Source organism: Aptenodytes forsteri, unplaced genomic scaffold (genome assembly GCF_000699145.1).
Source record: "Aptenodytes forsteri isolate BGI_AS27 unplaced genomic scaffold, ASM69914v1 Scaffold257, whole genome shotgun sequence".
NCBI lineage: Eukaryota > Metazoa > Chordata > Aves > Sphenisciformes > Spheniscidae > Aptenodytes > Aptenodytes forsteri.
Window position 1 is genome coordinate 10,783,572 of NW_008795194.1, and position 16,522 is coordinate 10,800,093.

The window sequence follows — 16,522 nt, forward strand, 5'->3', positions numbered from 1 at the left end:
ATGGGGTTGGGTTTTTTTAAATGATTCATTACCAGTGTGATTGTACTGCCACTCCCTTTTTGCCAGAACAAAACCTGTTTTGCTTCCTTAGGCTATATTTTACTCGGCCACAAGCATGTTTTCTTTGTGTTTCTGTTTTAAATGACAGTCCTCCCAGCTCAAGAGGACAACTTGTTTCATAACGCTACAGGAATGGTTAGCCAAACTTTCAGGGACAGTTAAATCATTATTGAAATACAGAAGTAGATTAACAGTTAACATCTGCTTGGTTATATGCAATGCAGGCAAGAAAACTTATGTAACAACCTTTTACCCTGGGTGGCTTTAAAAGGCGGGGGTGAGGGGGGGATCTTGGCGGTGGCAGGGAAATGAGAACTTTATATTCATCTCTGTGGTTTCTGCTGTTCAGTGTCAGCTGCTTCCATCTGGTGGCCATTTTGGCAAGAATCCTTTATTTAAAAAAAAGTGTTTAAAAAACAGATGTGTCTTCTACCTCCCCCGAAAAGGCAAATGTTTTCTCCATTTAGGTTGTTAAGCAGCAAAAAGAGTGTATTAGTGTGACATAACGTGTTTAATTGTCATGAAGTAACTGAGGATTATTTTCTCCAACAGTGGCTTATCAGATACAATAATACTGGATATAATATCCAACTACCTGGTCCTTCCAAATAGAATTACAGTCCCCCTTGTCAGTGAAGTGCAGATTGCTCAGTTGCGGTTTCCTATACCAAAGGTAAGTATGTTTCTGTTAATACTAATGATTTGGCATTTAGTTTTTTCTGTAGTAGTAACTGTTAAAGATACGCACATCTGTGTGAATTTCTAAATATAGTTATTGCAGTAGTACAAGTTATCGTGAATCCAGTCACTTATAATAGTTGATTTAATTTATAAATAATTTCTATGGAGTTAATGTTTCATAATAAAGCCAAGAAGGATTTTTTTTGTTTTGCTAGAATCTTAAACATACTATTTGTTAAAATATAGTTCAACTGTATAGACTAAAAATTAAGTAGTACATGATTTGTATTATCACTGCAAATTATTGTTAGTGTTCTTCACTTGAAAGTTGTTACTACTCTAAAAATTATAGTACATGATTTGTATTATCACTGCAAATTATTGTTAGTGTTCTTCACTTGAAAGTTGTTACTACTTATTGCTATTCACTTCCAGTAGCATGGCATTTCTTGATATAACTGGCATGTTTCTGATTGTTGATGACAGTTTTTCTTTTCAGTAATCTCTTGAGTGCTAGGTCTGCTGTGTATGTGGATCATCATTGATATCCCTTCATTTACAGTGTGTCCAAACTAAGTTTCATGTTAAGGAAATGGCAATGGAAATTATAAGACAGACACTGCATAAATTGTGATGACATGGAGGCTTTCAGATTACTACATAAACTCATCTTTTTCTTTTTCAGGGTGTTCTAAGGATACACTTTATTGAAGCTCAGGACCTGGAGGGGAAAGATACTTACCTAAAAGGGATTGTCAAGGGAAAGTCAGATCCTTATGGAATCATCCGTGTGGGCAACCAGATTTTCCAAAGCAAGGTCATCAAAGAAAATCTCAATCCAAAATGGAATGAAGTTTATGAGGTATAATCAATAAAAATACCTTGTTGTGCATTCTGTAAAGTTGTCTTCTAAAGTTTCTTTTGTTAAAGAAGGTACTCTAGGGGCTTCCTTGAGGAGCTTCTTGATGTCTCCCTCTAAAAGGCCGAAGTTCTGTAACAAAACAGAAATTCTCCATTGACGTATATACTACTTTTGTCTAGAGTAAGAATCAGTAATTCTGTAAAGTAGTCTAGTCTCTTAAAGCCAACATTAGCAAATTGCATCTGAAAAGCTCTTATACTTGCTCTACTCATTAAATTGCATCTTTTTTAAAGCATATTGATATGTTTTAATACACAAAGGCACTGCAGTTCAATGTTTTACTGTTACTGTGCCATTTAACAAAGCTAGTTAGTTTTACCATTGACAGTGCCATCTTACTGTACTTCCAGGCCTTAGTATATGAACATCCAGGACAGGAGCTAGAGATTGAGCTCTTTGATGAAGATCCAGATAAAGATGACTTCCTGGGAAGGTAAATGTTATGGACGATATGCTTGTAGGTATTGAAAAGAGATGAAATATTTTGATGTAATCTTTTTTTTCTTTTTGCATTTTATTGCAGTTGTAGTTCTGCTATATTACTATATGTATAAATTGATTATCTTTTCAAAATGGTGGCAGTAAGTAGTTCCCTAATTACTTCATATATGTAAATATGTGTATATAAAAATGTGCTTGTTGTGTACATACGCATCTATATGTTTATATATTTTTTTAAAAAATAAGGTAAGTATTGTGGGTACCCAGAAAAAAAAAGGGTTGTGTGGGGTTGTTTGTTTGTTTTTTTAGGAATTGTACCCTACCTGCTTTAATGTTCATAAGCTAGCACTAAGTCTTAATTATTTCTTCAGACAAAGTTAATATAGCTTTATAACCGTGTATCTTCTTCATCTTCATCATTTTTAAATGGCTAGCTCACAGTTTATTTTTCTCTAAGAGCTGATCTTAACTATTTGGTTAAAGAAAAAATTTTGCTGTAATGCTTTTGCAAACATTACTCACTCTTAGATTCTATAGGCCTACCTTTAGTGTTTACCCATAAACATTTCAGGGTTTTAGTCAGCTTCTTTCTCCAGTAATTTGTCACCTTTATTTCTTGCAGAGTTTGGAGCTTCCCATTGTTGCTTTCCATACAGAGTAGAACTCCCTTATCTTTGCAGCTCCTTCTCTCTTAACAGGAGCAACAGTACCTACTTCTCTTCTCATTAAAATAAAGAAGTAGGTAGTACAAAGGCTTCTTTTCTTTGCACTTCCCTAATCTTACACTGAAGTGGTGGGGGGGGAAAGTGGCATAACGTGTACATCAGTACTAATAAAATACAAAGCCACGACAAATGTTCATGCACTGGCATGCAGTTGTCTGCCCTGTTTAATTTTTAGCAGATTCCCTGGTACATTTTTAGCTTGTGTGAACTAGCACTCTCCCAGACAATGCCAAAGCATGAATTTGGTCATAGCATCTGTCCAGGGGCTATTTCCAGTGGGTAGTTTGGATGTGGTCACTGTTTTGAGAGTTTGTTCATACGTATGTGAGCCATATTGTGCCAGTTGCCCTCGTAGATAGAAAATGGGCTCTAGTATAGGCATATTTTCTGTTATCTTGCATTCATCTTTGTTCAGACATTTCATTCCCTACTTCTTCCTCTCTTAGGGGCTAAAAGAATAGTATTCTGCTCTTTTGATCTCAGTGGAAGCCTGGATACTCAGCAAGCACAGGGTGGGGTTAGAGTTCTGTATTAGATTTTTTGCTTCTTGGCTAAAATACAGAATTTTTTTTTTTCTTTTTTCTAGTTTGATGATAGATTTAATTGAAGTTGAAAAGGAGCGTCTTCTAGATGAGGTAAGTGTTGAGTAAGTTTTGGTTTAAAAAACCCCATCTGTTGCATATGTAGTTGTTCTTGTAATTTTTTTTTCCCTGGGGATAGTTCCTGTATGTGCATGAATAACCTTAATGCTATAAGAGTAGATTCCCTGACAATCAATACAGTGGTTTAAGGGATATCTGAATTGGTGAGATCTGAAGAATACTGCCATTCTTCCGTCTTCGGGTTTTAAGATTACTGGTATGTAAATGCAAAAAACAGTAACTTATATATTTGGTGAGAGCTTTTTCTTGCAGCAAAATAGTTAATTGCCTGGTTTAACTATTATTAGACGTAGCAGACTAATTTTGTCCTATATGTAAGAGAGATTTTATAGTAATGTTACACAGGGTTTGTATTTCCAGAACGTCTTTACAGAACTTAAGGAATTCTCTTGATATTTTAAAAATACTTTTACTGTACAACAGAGAGGTTTGCGTGGCTGTTTTTTTTTTTTTTTTTTTTATTATTTCTGTGTTGTAATATTTAGTGTGAAATAGGACATTTTAAACAATGAATCAGATCTTTTCCGGTTATGCAGACTTCAGCTCTACGAGTTTTCTAGTAGAGCTTGGCATTTCCTAAATGTTCTGAAGAGCCAATTGCAATCATGTGTGTGTTTGGTGTCAGATTTATTTCACATTACTTTGCTTAACTTTTAGTGGTTTACTTTGGATGAAGTGTCCAAAGGAAAATTGCATTTAAAACTGGAATGGCTCACATTGATGCCAACTGCTGAAAATCTAGACAAGGTATTAAAGGAACACATTACTTTTATCCTGATCTTAATTGTTGTGGGGTGTTTTTTGTTGTGTTGCGGGTGGTTTGTTTGTTTTTTTTTTTAAGTTATTTATGTAAGTTATGTTAAGTATGTTAAGTAATTTAATTAAGCTAAATATGTAAGTATGTAAGTAATTTAGTTCTCTAGCTGTTGTGAATTTGGATAAGCCTGTAACTTTATTCCAAGCTGTTTGTCTTTAGAAATCTCAAACCAGTCATAGCTGTCAATGTACTCTTCTGGCATGGGATTTTAAAATGCTTTTGTCGTCCTCTTCTTTTCTTTTAATGTCGTGGTTTGAGAATACCAGCTAACATTTCATTAGCCTGGGAAATAAAGCTGGATATGATATTATAATCTGTCCAATCTAAAAAAAATAATTCGGAAATGGGGTGCAAATTTCCATGAAAATGGGTTTGAAATATCTATGAGAGTCTCGAAAACTTACTTCCTATGTTTCATAGTGTGCGTTTGTGAATGTTTGCATTTTGGGAGATGTTTTTAAAATATTTTTCAGGAATGGTACAGAAATAATAGTATTATTTGATTTTCAGAAAGGCTTACAGTATGTTTTTGGTTTAGGTGCTAACAAGCATTAGAGCTGATAAAGACCAAGCCAATGATGGGCTTTCTTCTGCATTGCTTATTCTCTATTTGGACTCAGCAAGAAACCTGCCTGTAAGTTATATTCTGATGGATACCCTTTTGTCATGGGTATCTCTTGTGTACTTCCAGCATGTCTTGCTTGGTAGTATGGCACACTGCTTTACTAACGCACATTATGCCATGTTTTCTATACTTGTTTCAAAACGTGTAATGTAAGGTCCACATTTCTAGCAGTATAGTATTACAGATATATATTTAATAAAACATTACTCTTTAATCAGTGTGATTTTTCTTTAAAGAATGCTCCTTTCCTGGACTTGAAAGGCTGCATGTTTTTATTACGTTGTGTTTTCCATAAATAGTATGGGATTGGCATGAGGAATTTTAAGGAACTAACTGGGAAAAGGCCCACTTCCTTGAGTTCAGGTAAACTTGCTTGCTTTGGTTTAGGGTATCTGTGGTAGATTTGAAGGTACTGAAGTCTTCATCATGAAATTAATACTGTGCAGTTGATGTTACAGTGGCAGAATACTTGTATGCGATTTGTCAGGTTGTCATTTGAAGTATTGTTTATTTGCTTGTGCAAAACATAAAAACAAAAAAATTAATGGTTCTCTCATTATATGGATTATACTATGGGACTGTGAAATAGCTTGTTTATGACAAGCACATGCTGGTAGTTTATTTCAGGTTAGTTCCGTTCCTGGTTGAAAATGATAGCAGTAATAAAGTAAACCCTACCATAAATAGATATGTGAAGCATAACACTGAGTTTTGCTGTTTTTCAGCATTGCTGTTAGATGAGAAATTCTGGAAGTGATGACTAAAATACTGATCAGAGAATAAAGTTTTCAAGCCTCAGATTTTTTTGCATGCATTTTGCAAATTTGTCCACTCATCTTAAATTTAAGCTAAAATGCTGCATCAGAGTGGTAACAAATGAAAGCTTAGTAGCCTAAACAATTTACATCACTGCCTAGTGGTTTTACGTCTGTTCCAGGGTGTATAGAGCAGTGATAGAGCACTGTTTGCAAGTAGTATTTATAGGTTATTTTAAAAGCTAAAAAGATGTAGCTCATTTGGAATAGAGCCCTGCATTATCTTTTTAACCTCACTGCATTGAATTCAGGGGAACTCTGTAACTTAACAGAAAAAGAGTAGAATTACTCTACTACAGAGTAAGCGGAAATAGAATAGAATTATGGTGTGCTTAACATCAGTTTCAGAATACTGCAACACACAGAAAAAGTCTGTCTGCCATCTGTTTTGTGCACTAGATTAAATTGAACCCATTTCTGTATTTTCTTGTTTGACTACTGGATTTTACTCAAACTGTTACAAGTTTAATATATCTGTTAAAATGCACTAAAGCCTCTTACTTAAAATGAATAGTTTAAAGTTCTCTTATCCACAATTTCCAATTTGTTTCCATGCAGCTCTGCTTCTGTATATTAGATTAGCTTCTCCAGCAAATACTCAGAGGCTTTGTCATAAGTTTAGTTTTTCCCTTCCTGTTTCAAAAAAACCATTCTGTAACATTGTCTCCCTCCTTCAGAAACATTAGGCTGCAAGTCTTGAGTTCTACCTGCTTTTGGGGACAGTATTTTAATTTCAGTGTCTTAATCAGTACTTCTAATCAGTAGATCTCTAACTGTAGGGCACAGAAAGGGGAAGTTCCTTGCACAAAGCTGACCAGTTAGGAAATTTGGGAACAGGATCCCAAATTTCTTATTGCTGTGTCTGATGTTCTGTCTACAGTACAAGATTGCCTGGGTGGGTTGAGAATAAGGATGGTCATAGTGTGGGACCTGTTTAACTCTTTTTTTTTTTTTTTTTTTCCCCTTGCTCTGCCAGCCCAGAAAAGCAGTTGCTACAAATTACTCAGTATTTAACTTCAAGTCATTTTCTTTCCAGAAATGAGTTATAAAGAATATGATAGAAAGTAACATCGAACACGTGAAAATTCCATTTACAAGTTTGCAACAATAAAATAATACAATACTGTGTTAAATTCAAGTTGTCCAAAACCAGATACAAAAAGACTTCACAGTTAGGTGGGGGGAAAAATATCATGGGAAGACTTCTTCATGCAGGAGAACTGAAAAGATTCCTATAGATTGTGTAAAGATAATGCTTAGATAATGTCATGGAGCTGCTAGACAAACTGCAGTGAATTACAGCGAATACAGCTTTTTTATGTCCATTTGATTCTAATATGGAACAACACTTACAAGACTAAACATGAAAGTCTGCTGGCTCCTCATGTTGTGTTCATATTCATTGATGGGGGTCATGTAGTGTAATAGCAAAATTAATCACACTTTTGGATTGCTTGTGTTTATGGGGAACAAAAAGTTCAAAGAGAATGAAGTGTTAAAATTACACTGAACCTTATTAATAGTTTTGAAGACTTTTGTCCACAGCTTTAATGTTACAGCTGAAATATTTTCTAGATGAATAAGTACTTTTTGTTACCTTCAAAATGGATTTCTTAAGTTAATGCTTATCACTGGTACATTTTAGATCTTGTTATCAGCCTTGTTTTGTTTGAGTTATAGTGGATAATTCCCAGCACAGGCATTTCTTTTGCACAGATGCATCATGGTTGTGGGCTTCTGAGACACTGGGATGATTTATCTGAAATATGTTTCAAGTGAAATAGAAACAGTGTAGAAGGGTGGGCTCTAAATTTACTTAGTTGGATCTGACATATAAATCTGAACTACCAAGAGTAAACTTGGAAAGTGGGTTAATATATTTGAATAATTAATAAAAAATAAATATAAAAAAAAAATTCACCTTGCTGCACTACAGAAAGTAATTTAATAGATGAAACTACTTGTAATGACAAATATTTACTTACTTTTTGTTATCTGCTGTTTTCTCTGGAATCCTTTGACTGTTTTCCTTAACTTTTTTATGTAGTAAAGCTGCTTATGCATTCATTCTGCCACAATCCCATCACTCTGCTTTCTCCTTCCATTTCCATCTTCCTAAGAGTATCTACGAGGGAAACTTTGGGTGTGGATACTTAAAAGAGAGGAGAGCATCGGGACTAGTCTTTTGTGAAAACACTACCTCACTCTATAGAGCACTATTTGTGAGTTCTCTGGTATTATTTGTATTGTACCTTTTATCTGCCAGAGTGTGGATTAGTGCTACTAAAGCCACTCACTCTAGTGGAATGAGAGCATGCAATTTGTTTTGCTGCATGGTTTCAGCAAGTGTGCATTGTTTTTTGTGCTATTTTTATTGCATTTTAAAGGCTACTTAAATTTCATTGATCAGCATATCATTGGGTAAGTAATTAACTTTTTATGATAAAAACCCAAGATAAGTTTGTTGTAAAAGCTCTTACATTTAACTTAAATTGCTGATTCATTGAGAAATAAAATGCATACTATACTAGCACACTGTGTGCTGGTGAATTGTTGGCTTCTATTGCAAAGAAATTAAACTAATTAATATTACAACCAACATCCCTGTAGTTTCTTTAAAAGGTGATGCACTCAATGTTTGTAAGAACGTGCAACCGCTCCACACTGGGTCAAGTATTGCTTTAAAAATGGGTGTGGTTCTTTGTGCTCCCCAAAATATAAATTCCCTTGTAAATTCTATTTCACTCCATGATGCTCCTTGTTTTGCAAATTCCCAAGCTCCTTTTCTTTTTTTCAAATTAGTCTGTAGTCAGGAGAATCCACACTAGGGAGAACCACCAATTAATATTTTTTGCTTGAATTTAATGTTACAAGATCATTACGAACTAACGAGCCTCTGAATATGTTACACTTAAATCTGTAAACACAACGTTGGTATCTTCAAAAAGAATGAGAATCTGTTCAGAATAAGAACTCTTTTGCCAGAGAGAGGTGGGTATGCCATTGTAGATTGTGCAGAAAAATTTGTTGCTGGCTGGCTAATTTTGGCTCTTGTCATACACCTTGATTTAAAAACACCTTCCCCCCACCCCCTCCAAATCCCAACAAAACCCTTTTCTATGGTCCTTTCAGTTAGTTTCTGTGTAGAAGTTAATTTTAAAGTATCAAAAAAGATATATCCATTACCAAATCTTGTTAAAATTTAATGAATAAGAAATGCAGTTCATAAGCTATGGTTCAGTTATCTTGGAATTAAAACTGATAAGTAGTTGCTGTTTCTTTTAGTTATAAAAATACTAGATACATCCTAAAAATAATAATAATTAAAAAAAAAAATCAAAATGCTTGATAAAGAGTGTAGCCCTGATGTTTTTGTTGATCTTAGGGTCTTTGCATTAGGACATGTTGTCTACATATAACAGCATCTATTCAGACATTGGACAAAACTTTCCAAATCCCCAAAGCGATTTGTGAGTTAGTATGGAACAGCAACCATTTTAAGATAGCCAGGACTGGATTTCCTTCAACAGGAGTGTTAACTGCCTTGTTCTGCAGTTGCATGGGTGCTAGTCTTGCAGCAAGCAAGAGGATGAGATTTATGGCTGGAGGCCAGGATAGAGGAGAGGAGAGGACTGTAGTAGCCCAGAGATAACAACAGGCTTCAGCAGTCATAAAACTGCATCTTGTTTTCAGGGCATCTTTAAATACGAGGTATTATGCAAACATTCACACCTGTAAGTTCAGATATCTAACTGACATGTAACATGAGTTATGGGGGGGGGTGTGTGTGTGTGTTAAAAAGGGGGCTCACTTTATGTAGGGAGAGGAAAATCCAATGCCCTGAGTGCTCTTTGTTCCTTTCTAGACAGTTTTACTGACTAGGTTAATCTATTAACCTAGATTCATGACACCTAATTCAGACATGTACCCATCTAAATCTGATTTATCTGAAGTTAAGGAGTATGAATAGTGTTCTTAGTATAATTTCCGAAAGTGAGTAACACTAGTTTTAGGATACGTTATCATTAGTTCACAACAATTTTTCTTTCAACTTGGTGTTTATATAACATATAAATTATCCATATTTTAAATCAGCTCTTACAGATCAGTGACTGTCTTCTGGTTATCAATTGAGGATGCACTCACAGATTTAGACACTTCTAAAGCCCCATTTTAACCACAAGCAAGACTTAGTGAGTCAACAGAAGTAATGAGTTGTACTCCAAAGCATATTGAATTAGGATCTGGCTTAAAAACAAAACAGCTTGTTAGTTGCAGTGTAATTTATGGGTTTGTTATTAGGATTTACTGCAAATATCACTGGCTGTTACAGAATGCTAGCCTGAAATCTGATTTATTTCACTGTGTCAGTTATCAGTATAGTTCTTGGATACCTGTCCCCTTTTCCTATAACTGCAGAGACACTCAGAACCATAGCAAGACAATTTTGTCACCCAAGGCAAGACCTTTTCTTGGCTTTTTATATTGAATACTCCCTTTTCTTCTCCTAGTCTCCTCCCGCCCAGCCTTTCAGCCACCATCCTCATGGACCTGCAGCTCCTTCCCTTGAAACCTGAAGTCTGGCTTAAACATATTTGCCCCAGCTGATGTCCCTCTTGGCCTATCCTTGCTATGATTCCAGAGGAATTGAGACATGTTCAATATCCAGGAATCATTGGTTGCCTGCCTTTATAATTGATCACATAGGTTTGTTTTTGACTTTTAAAATTCTTTGAAATAATATTATAGGGGGAAAAAAAGATGTGTACTGAATATGCAGGTGCAAATGTGAAGGACAGAGGGCCAGTAAGTTGAGGGGCAGTTTAGGATTCAAAATGATCTTGATGAATTGCAGATATGATCTGGAAAAATAAGGTACTTTTCCATAGAGGACGGTCATTGCACACATATAAATATGGGATGGAAATAGTTGTCTGATGGATAGCTCTACAGAAACAGATCTGTAGTCGTGCTGTATCATGCTGTTATGAAAGACAAACACCATGCTGTATATAGCAAGAGGAGTGTAGCCTGTAAGATGTATGGACTAATCCTTCTGTTCTACTTAGCCATTACTAAGGCCCTGATTTTGGCCGCAGCAAAGTAAGATCTGGAGGACACCAGTTATGATAATGAGAAAGCCAGTAAACGTGACTAGCAGAGGAAGAGTAACTGGGATGAATTTAGCCTTAGGAAATAAAGATGGGGATGGAAATGATACAAGGCTGCTGCAAACAAAGTGCCTTTGTCATGTTTGTCAGAAAACAAGAAACAGTGCTTAAACTCCAGCAAGGAACATACCTGTTGGGCATTAAAAAAATTTCTGATGAAAAGGATGGTTAAACATTAGGATTGATATGTCTAGGAATATTGTGCAGTGTCTATCTTTGAAGGTCTTTAAGTACAATAGTAAGTCCCTAACGTATCAGATAAATAGCTGTGGAAGATTCCATAATTTTATTTTAAGAAAAATAATGATTAAAAAAATGCCACAAACCAGCCAAACCTTATTTCTGTTTTTCTCCAGTTTCATCATATTGTATATTCATTCTGAAATAGAAATTTTAAAGCTGAATGCCAGGAATCTCGTCATACGTATTGGCCAACTTCAGGATGTGACATTCCAAAAGAAAATGTAAAAAAGTATTTCTGCACAAAGGTTAAATCTCTCTTCAAATTTTGGTCACTTCTGGATTTGAATTTCAGGAAGGCATTTCTTTTGGCAGAGTGTTAATAATATTGGTTCCTGTTCATAAATCAGCATGATTAAAAAGGCCATTATGCAATTTTTTTTTGTTGCCACACACTATAGCTTTTAAAGCAGAATTCTCCCTTGAAACAAAAATTTGTGCTTAAAGAAAAAGCCAGCCATAAGTATACTAACTTGAAGTCTCTTTCATTTCAAAATTGTATTTCCTGAAATTATTTCTTATGAGTTGAATGCAAATTTTCTGTAACATTTTTGTACTTTACATGTGTCACTTCAAGAACAACATATTATTCTTAAAAAAAATTTAAAAATTTGCTTAATTAATGGAAAGTAGCAAGAGGTTTTGTCCTGCTAAATCAGTTCAAATTCCTATTGTTAGTGTATTTGCATGTCTTCATTCAACTGAGTAAAGTAGTAGGCCTTCATTCTAGTTGACATGCAGTGTTTGTATCATTCATCTGCTGAAGAGGCTCAAATGACTTAGATTTTTGTAATGATCTAAGTCCTATCAATATTTAGCATAGTAATTTCTCCCGTAAAAGGACTCCTTCACATAATTACTTGATATATCATCAGAGAAGCTTCTATGTTGTGAAAATATACTTAACCAAACTTAAAAAAGGTTCTTTCAGAAGGCAGTCCATAGGACATCAGGCATTCAATAAAACCTATTTTGTGAAGTTTCTTCATTATGGTAAAAAAAAACTGGTGAGGCAAATATAAGTAGACTGAAAGTGAGTGTATTAGTTTTAAAGCAGAATACAAACATTCAGAGAGGACAAGAGGGGGGAAAAAAGTTTTGTCAGACTTTTGTTGTTGTCGTGGTGGTAGTTCCTTCCTTGTTTTGTTTGAAAGATTTTTTGGGTTTTTTTAGGTTGTTTTTTTCCCCGCTTTGCCCTGTGTTGTCATGTCATAATTAATTAACCTAGTGAAATTGCTTCATTGCATGACTTATTAACCCTTCCTATGTTCATTCTCTCCTCACTTAAAAGCATAATCCATTAGAATTTAACCCTGATGGCTTGAAGAAGGCTGCTGTTCAGAAAGCCCTAAAGGTAAAATTAATATAGTTGTCCATTTAAGGTCACAAAAGTAATTGGAAATGCACAAATGCCTGCAACACTTCTCTTCCAACAGTGGATGGAATTTCTGTTGCCAGATATATATTTAGTGCAATTCCGTTTTACTTAAATTTAGTTTCAAGAAGCAGTAAAGACATTGGTGAAATACTTTGGTCTGTGGTAATTTGAATTTTAGATCAGTTGAGTGGAGTATAGACTGCTTTAGAAGACTGGGGGAAAAAATAGTCCTGAGAACTAATTTGAAGTAGTAACTAAAGAACAAAGCTGACATGAAAGCTAAAACATCTTTGACATACTGAGTGATACTTCATTGGTCAACTCTGAATGACTAACCAATAAAATCAGTCTCTGACATGTTTTGAAATAATCTTGTTCCTGCTAGATGTTTTTAGAAGGCTTTACAACTTTTATATAAATGCTAAACAAATTTAGCCCAGCTTTTTGATATGGAAGACATAGAGTTGAGAGGCAAACTTGGAAGGCATAAGCCAAGTTCTCAGCTGGAGGAACTTGGACAAGAGGCAGTTTCTAATAGACTGTCAACAGCAAATCTGTCAGTGGCAGGTGTTAGAGGTGCGTTATATGTGTGTGTACATATTGCTACCTATTTAGCATGAATTAAAAATATTTATATTTACATATCAGCATAAGCAACAGGGTCTTTTTGTCAACTTCTGTAGTTTTATCATTTTATAAAGAAAAGGGAGTTTCAGGCACCTTTTTGTGGACAAAGAAAAAATGAAAAAAATTTCACCTACCATTTTTAAACACCATCAGTTGGAGCATAATCTGACTTTCTTTCTGTTCCTTAAACCTGTGTATTCTGTTGTCTTTGAGAGCTAAATATTTTCCATTAGAAATCATGAAAAAAAGAAATGCGGCATTCATCCAAGAAAGGAGTGCTTTCTTAACAACTTTTTTTCTAAAGGAAAATATGGTTATAAGCAGTGTGTCACATTAAAGTCAAGTAATATTAGTGGAAGTATGATGTCCAAAATGTAAGTTCAGATCCAAAAATACCTAAAACATGCATATTCTTAATTTAAGAATATAAAATATTTTAATCACTTGGTTGTAATTGTGACCTTACATGCATTAAGTAGATTTTAACTAAGTTTATGTTTACATACCTGATCTGTACAATTTCCTACATGGTAGAATTCAAAGTATATTATTAACCATGTATACTATATTTTCTAGGCCTTTTAAACTGCATTAACATCTGCTTGAGATGATTAACTTTCATGTCTAACTTTTCTTTCTGACTTAAATTTTTGTTAGGTTAATTTATTGTGAAAGAAACATGTAGTTGGGAATGTTCCTTTGTGTATATAATTTGTTTCTAAACTGATGTTTATTTTCAGTTTGTTGTAATGCTATACACCTGGTGAGCAAGGCTCAGATATGGCAGATGGTTGATTCTCTAATAAAGAGTATTTGGTAAACTGTAGAAATATACATCAGGTACATTATAGTGCATCTTCTTTCTCCCCAGACTGAAAAGGGGGGAATATCAATGTTCTGATATTACATCCAATTTAATAATACTACTGTAATGTAAATAAAGTAAGCTTCCTGAGTTTGTGCCTTCTCCATATCTCCCATCTGCATGCAATATTCATTTTGCGGTTTTAACTATGCTTCATTAGCTTTGGGGGTTGTAATGCTCATTAAAAGATAAGAATTTGTACCGTACCAATTTCATTTGAAGAAAACGGAAAGGAGACTAAAACTCCTCATTTGTAGCATTTTGCTTCAGCATATTTAGGGTAGTTGGATGCCTTCATGTTAATGTGTTCACGAGTTGCGAGCCAGTCTGCCATTGAAGCCTGTTGAATAAAATACTGAGAATAATAGATAAGCATATAGTAGAATGCATATGAGTTGTTTTTTTAAGATGCAAACATAAAAGTTTCAGAGGAGAGAGGTTTTGCTTTGTACTGAAGGCAAAGTTTTTGCTTTTTCTTTACCAGTCAGGAAAGAAAATAAACAGCAATCCCAATCCACTTGTTTTGCTGTCAGTTGGACACAAGGCACAGGAAAGTAAGGTAAGTTCCTACTCTTCATACTTGGCTCTGTCTACAAACATTTGGTGGCTCTGTGTGCTTGGCATTGGCTATTGAGCCATTGAGTGTATCCACTGCCTTAAAAGTTACCACCAGAACTGAAATTCCAACAAGAAGCCAAGGACTGAATGGGAGCTTACTCAATTTAAACTGTTTGTGAGTAGAGACCAGATTTTTAGCTATTTGTAGATGTCCTTCCACAGTAGATTCTGATCTGCAACTGGGATTCCTACAGTAGTGATTATATAAATAACAGTGTGGGTAAAGAGCAGGCTTCAAAATACTGATCAAGATTTGAAAATTTACAGAATCACAGAGTTATGGAAATGCCCAGGTCGAAAGGGACCATCTGCTTAAACCTTCTGTTTAAAGTAGGGCCCTAGATTAGCCAAAGCACTGTGTAGTTCTCAGGAGCTCGTAGTTTAGCCAGGCTACTTTGTTTTTATGTCTGCTGCTTTTTCTGCTTTGAGGTATGGACCACTTCTGTGGTTTCAGAAGGCTGTCCTCTAGCACTCCTGAGCTCCTCTGCCCTCCAAGGTAGACACTCATGGAATCCCTTCTAACAGTTCCTAGAGCAAGTTGAAATCTGCTTTTCTGAAGTCCAAGGCTTTTATTCTGTTATTTGTTTTCCTCATGCCCCTTAGGATCTTAAGCTCTGTGATCTTACAGTCACTGTAGCCAAGGCTGCTGTTGATAGTCACACCTGCAAACCAATATTCCTCATTTGTAAGTAGTAGATTCAGAAGAACACCACTCCTAGTCATCACATCCAATGATTGAGAACAACTGTAACGCAACAGTGTGTGTTTTTCTAGCACAAACTCTTAAACTGCTTGTGCACCACTGTGCTACTTTCCTAGAAAACATTAGAGTAGTTGAAGCTCTCAGAACCTGGTTCTGCAGACCTGAGACAGCTTTGAGTCATCTGAAGAAGGCGTCATCCATCTCTTTTTCTTAATCGGGTGGTCTGTAACAGATGCCTGTCATGAGGTCGATCTTGATGGTGATCCGTCTGATTTTGACCCAAGGCATTCAATGTACCTGGCATCTTGCCCATAACTAACATCTGTGCATTCAAACAGCTCTTTAAAATAAAATAGCAACAGTGAAGTGATACCTAGATAGGTAGATATATGTAATATGGGTGTGTTGTGGTTTTGTTTTGGTTTTGGTTTTTTTAAAGTAAAAGTGTCAGTGAGCCAAAAGGAGAGGACATGTAATTTGGCTTCTTCATATCCTGTCCAAAATTGTCACAAAGCCTAAATCAGATCTTATATACAGTCTTAATTTTGATACCTATTAGAGAATGGAGATAGAAATTCAAGTCCTTTGTTCCTGGAGATAGCTTATTTTGTAAGCGCTTTTTTCTCCCCCCGCCCCCATTAATGGCTTGCTGAAAGTAGTGAGATATGGCAGTGAAATCTTCCACATGGCTACTTGGTGATTAGAAGGAAAAATATTAGTTTCTAGGAGTTTCATTGAGCTGGTTCAACCCTTATAGAGAAGTATGAGAAGAGAGAGAATGTGCCAGTCTGAAGATCCTGCATTTGTTCATAGACTGGTGTGAAGTAAAGGGTCTTTAGCAGGAGTTTTACTTTACATACAGCAACTTTAATGCAAAACATATTCTACTACATGTCCTGTGTATAATTTTATATGTTATATTATATATGCCTTGGGTAGATCCCACTTGGCCTTTGTTTAAATATGTCAGGTTTCAGACATTAATTTTCCAAAGCCAAAATGAAAAATGTACTCAACTCTTGACACCGGCTTCATTAGATGGAAATGTTTTATAATTTGTATGCTTCCTGTGCTCTAACTTCAGATTCGATACAAGACCAATGAACCAGTATGGGAGGAAAACTTTACTTTCTTTGTACACAATCCCAAAAGACAAGATCTTGAAGTTGAGG

General features: G+C 35.3%; 1 protein-coding gene across 1 annotated transcript in view; it reads left to right on the plus strand.

The window, feature by feature from the left end:
* Positions 1-16,522, plus strand: part of ESYT2 (extended synaptotagmin 2) — a 95,540-nt gene that overhangs the window by 67,548 nt on the left and 11,470 nt on the right. The window contains exons 8-16 of the mRNA XM_009278698.1: positions 613-733; positions 1,427-1,603; positions 2,014-2,096; positions 3,416-3,464; positions 4,149-4,238; positions 4,847-4,942; positions 7,869-7,970; positions 14,514-14,588; positions 16,435-16,521. Coding sequence (XP_009276973.1) covers positions 613-733; positions 1,427-1,603; positions 2,014-2,096; positions 3,416-3,464; positions 4,149-4,238; positions 4,847-4,942; positions 7,869-7,970; positions 14,514-14,588; positions 16,435-16,521 — 880 coding nt within the window. The remainder of the gene's footprint in view (positions 1-612; positions 734-1,426; positions 1,604-2,013; positions 2,097-3,415; positions 3,465-4,148; positions 4,239-4,846; positions 4,943-7,868; positions 7,971-14,513; positions 14,589-16,434; position 16,522) is intronic.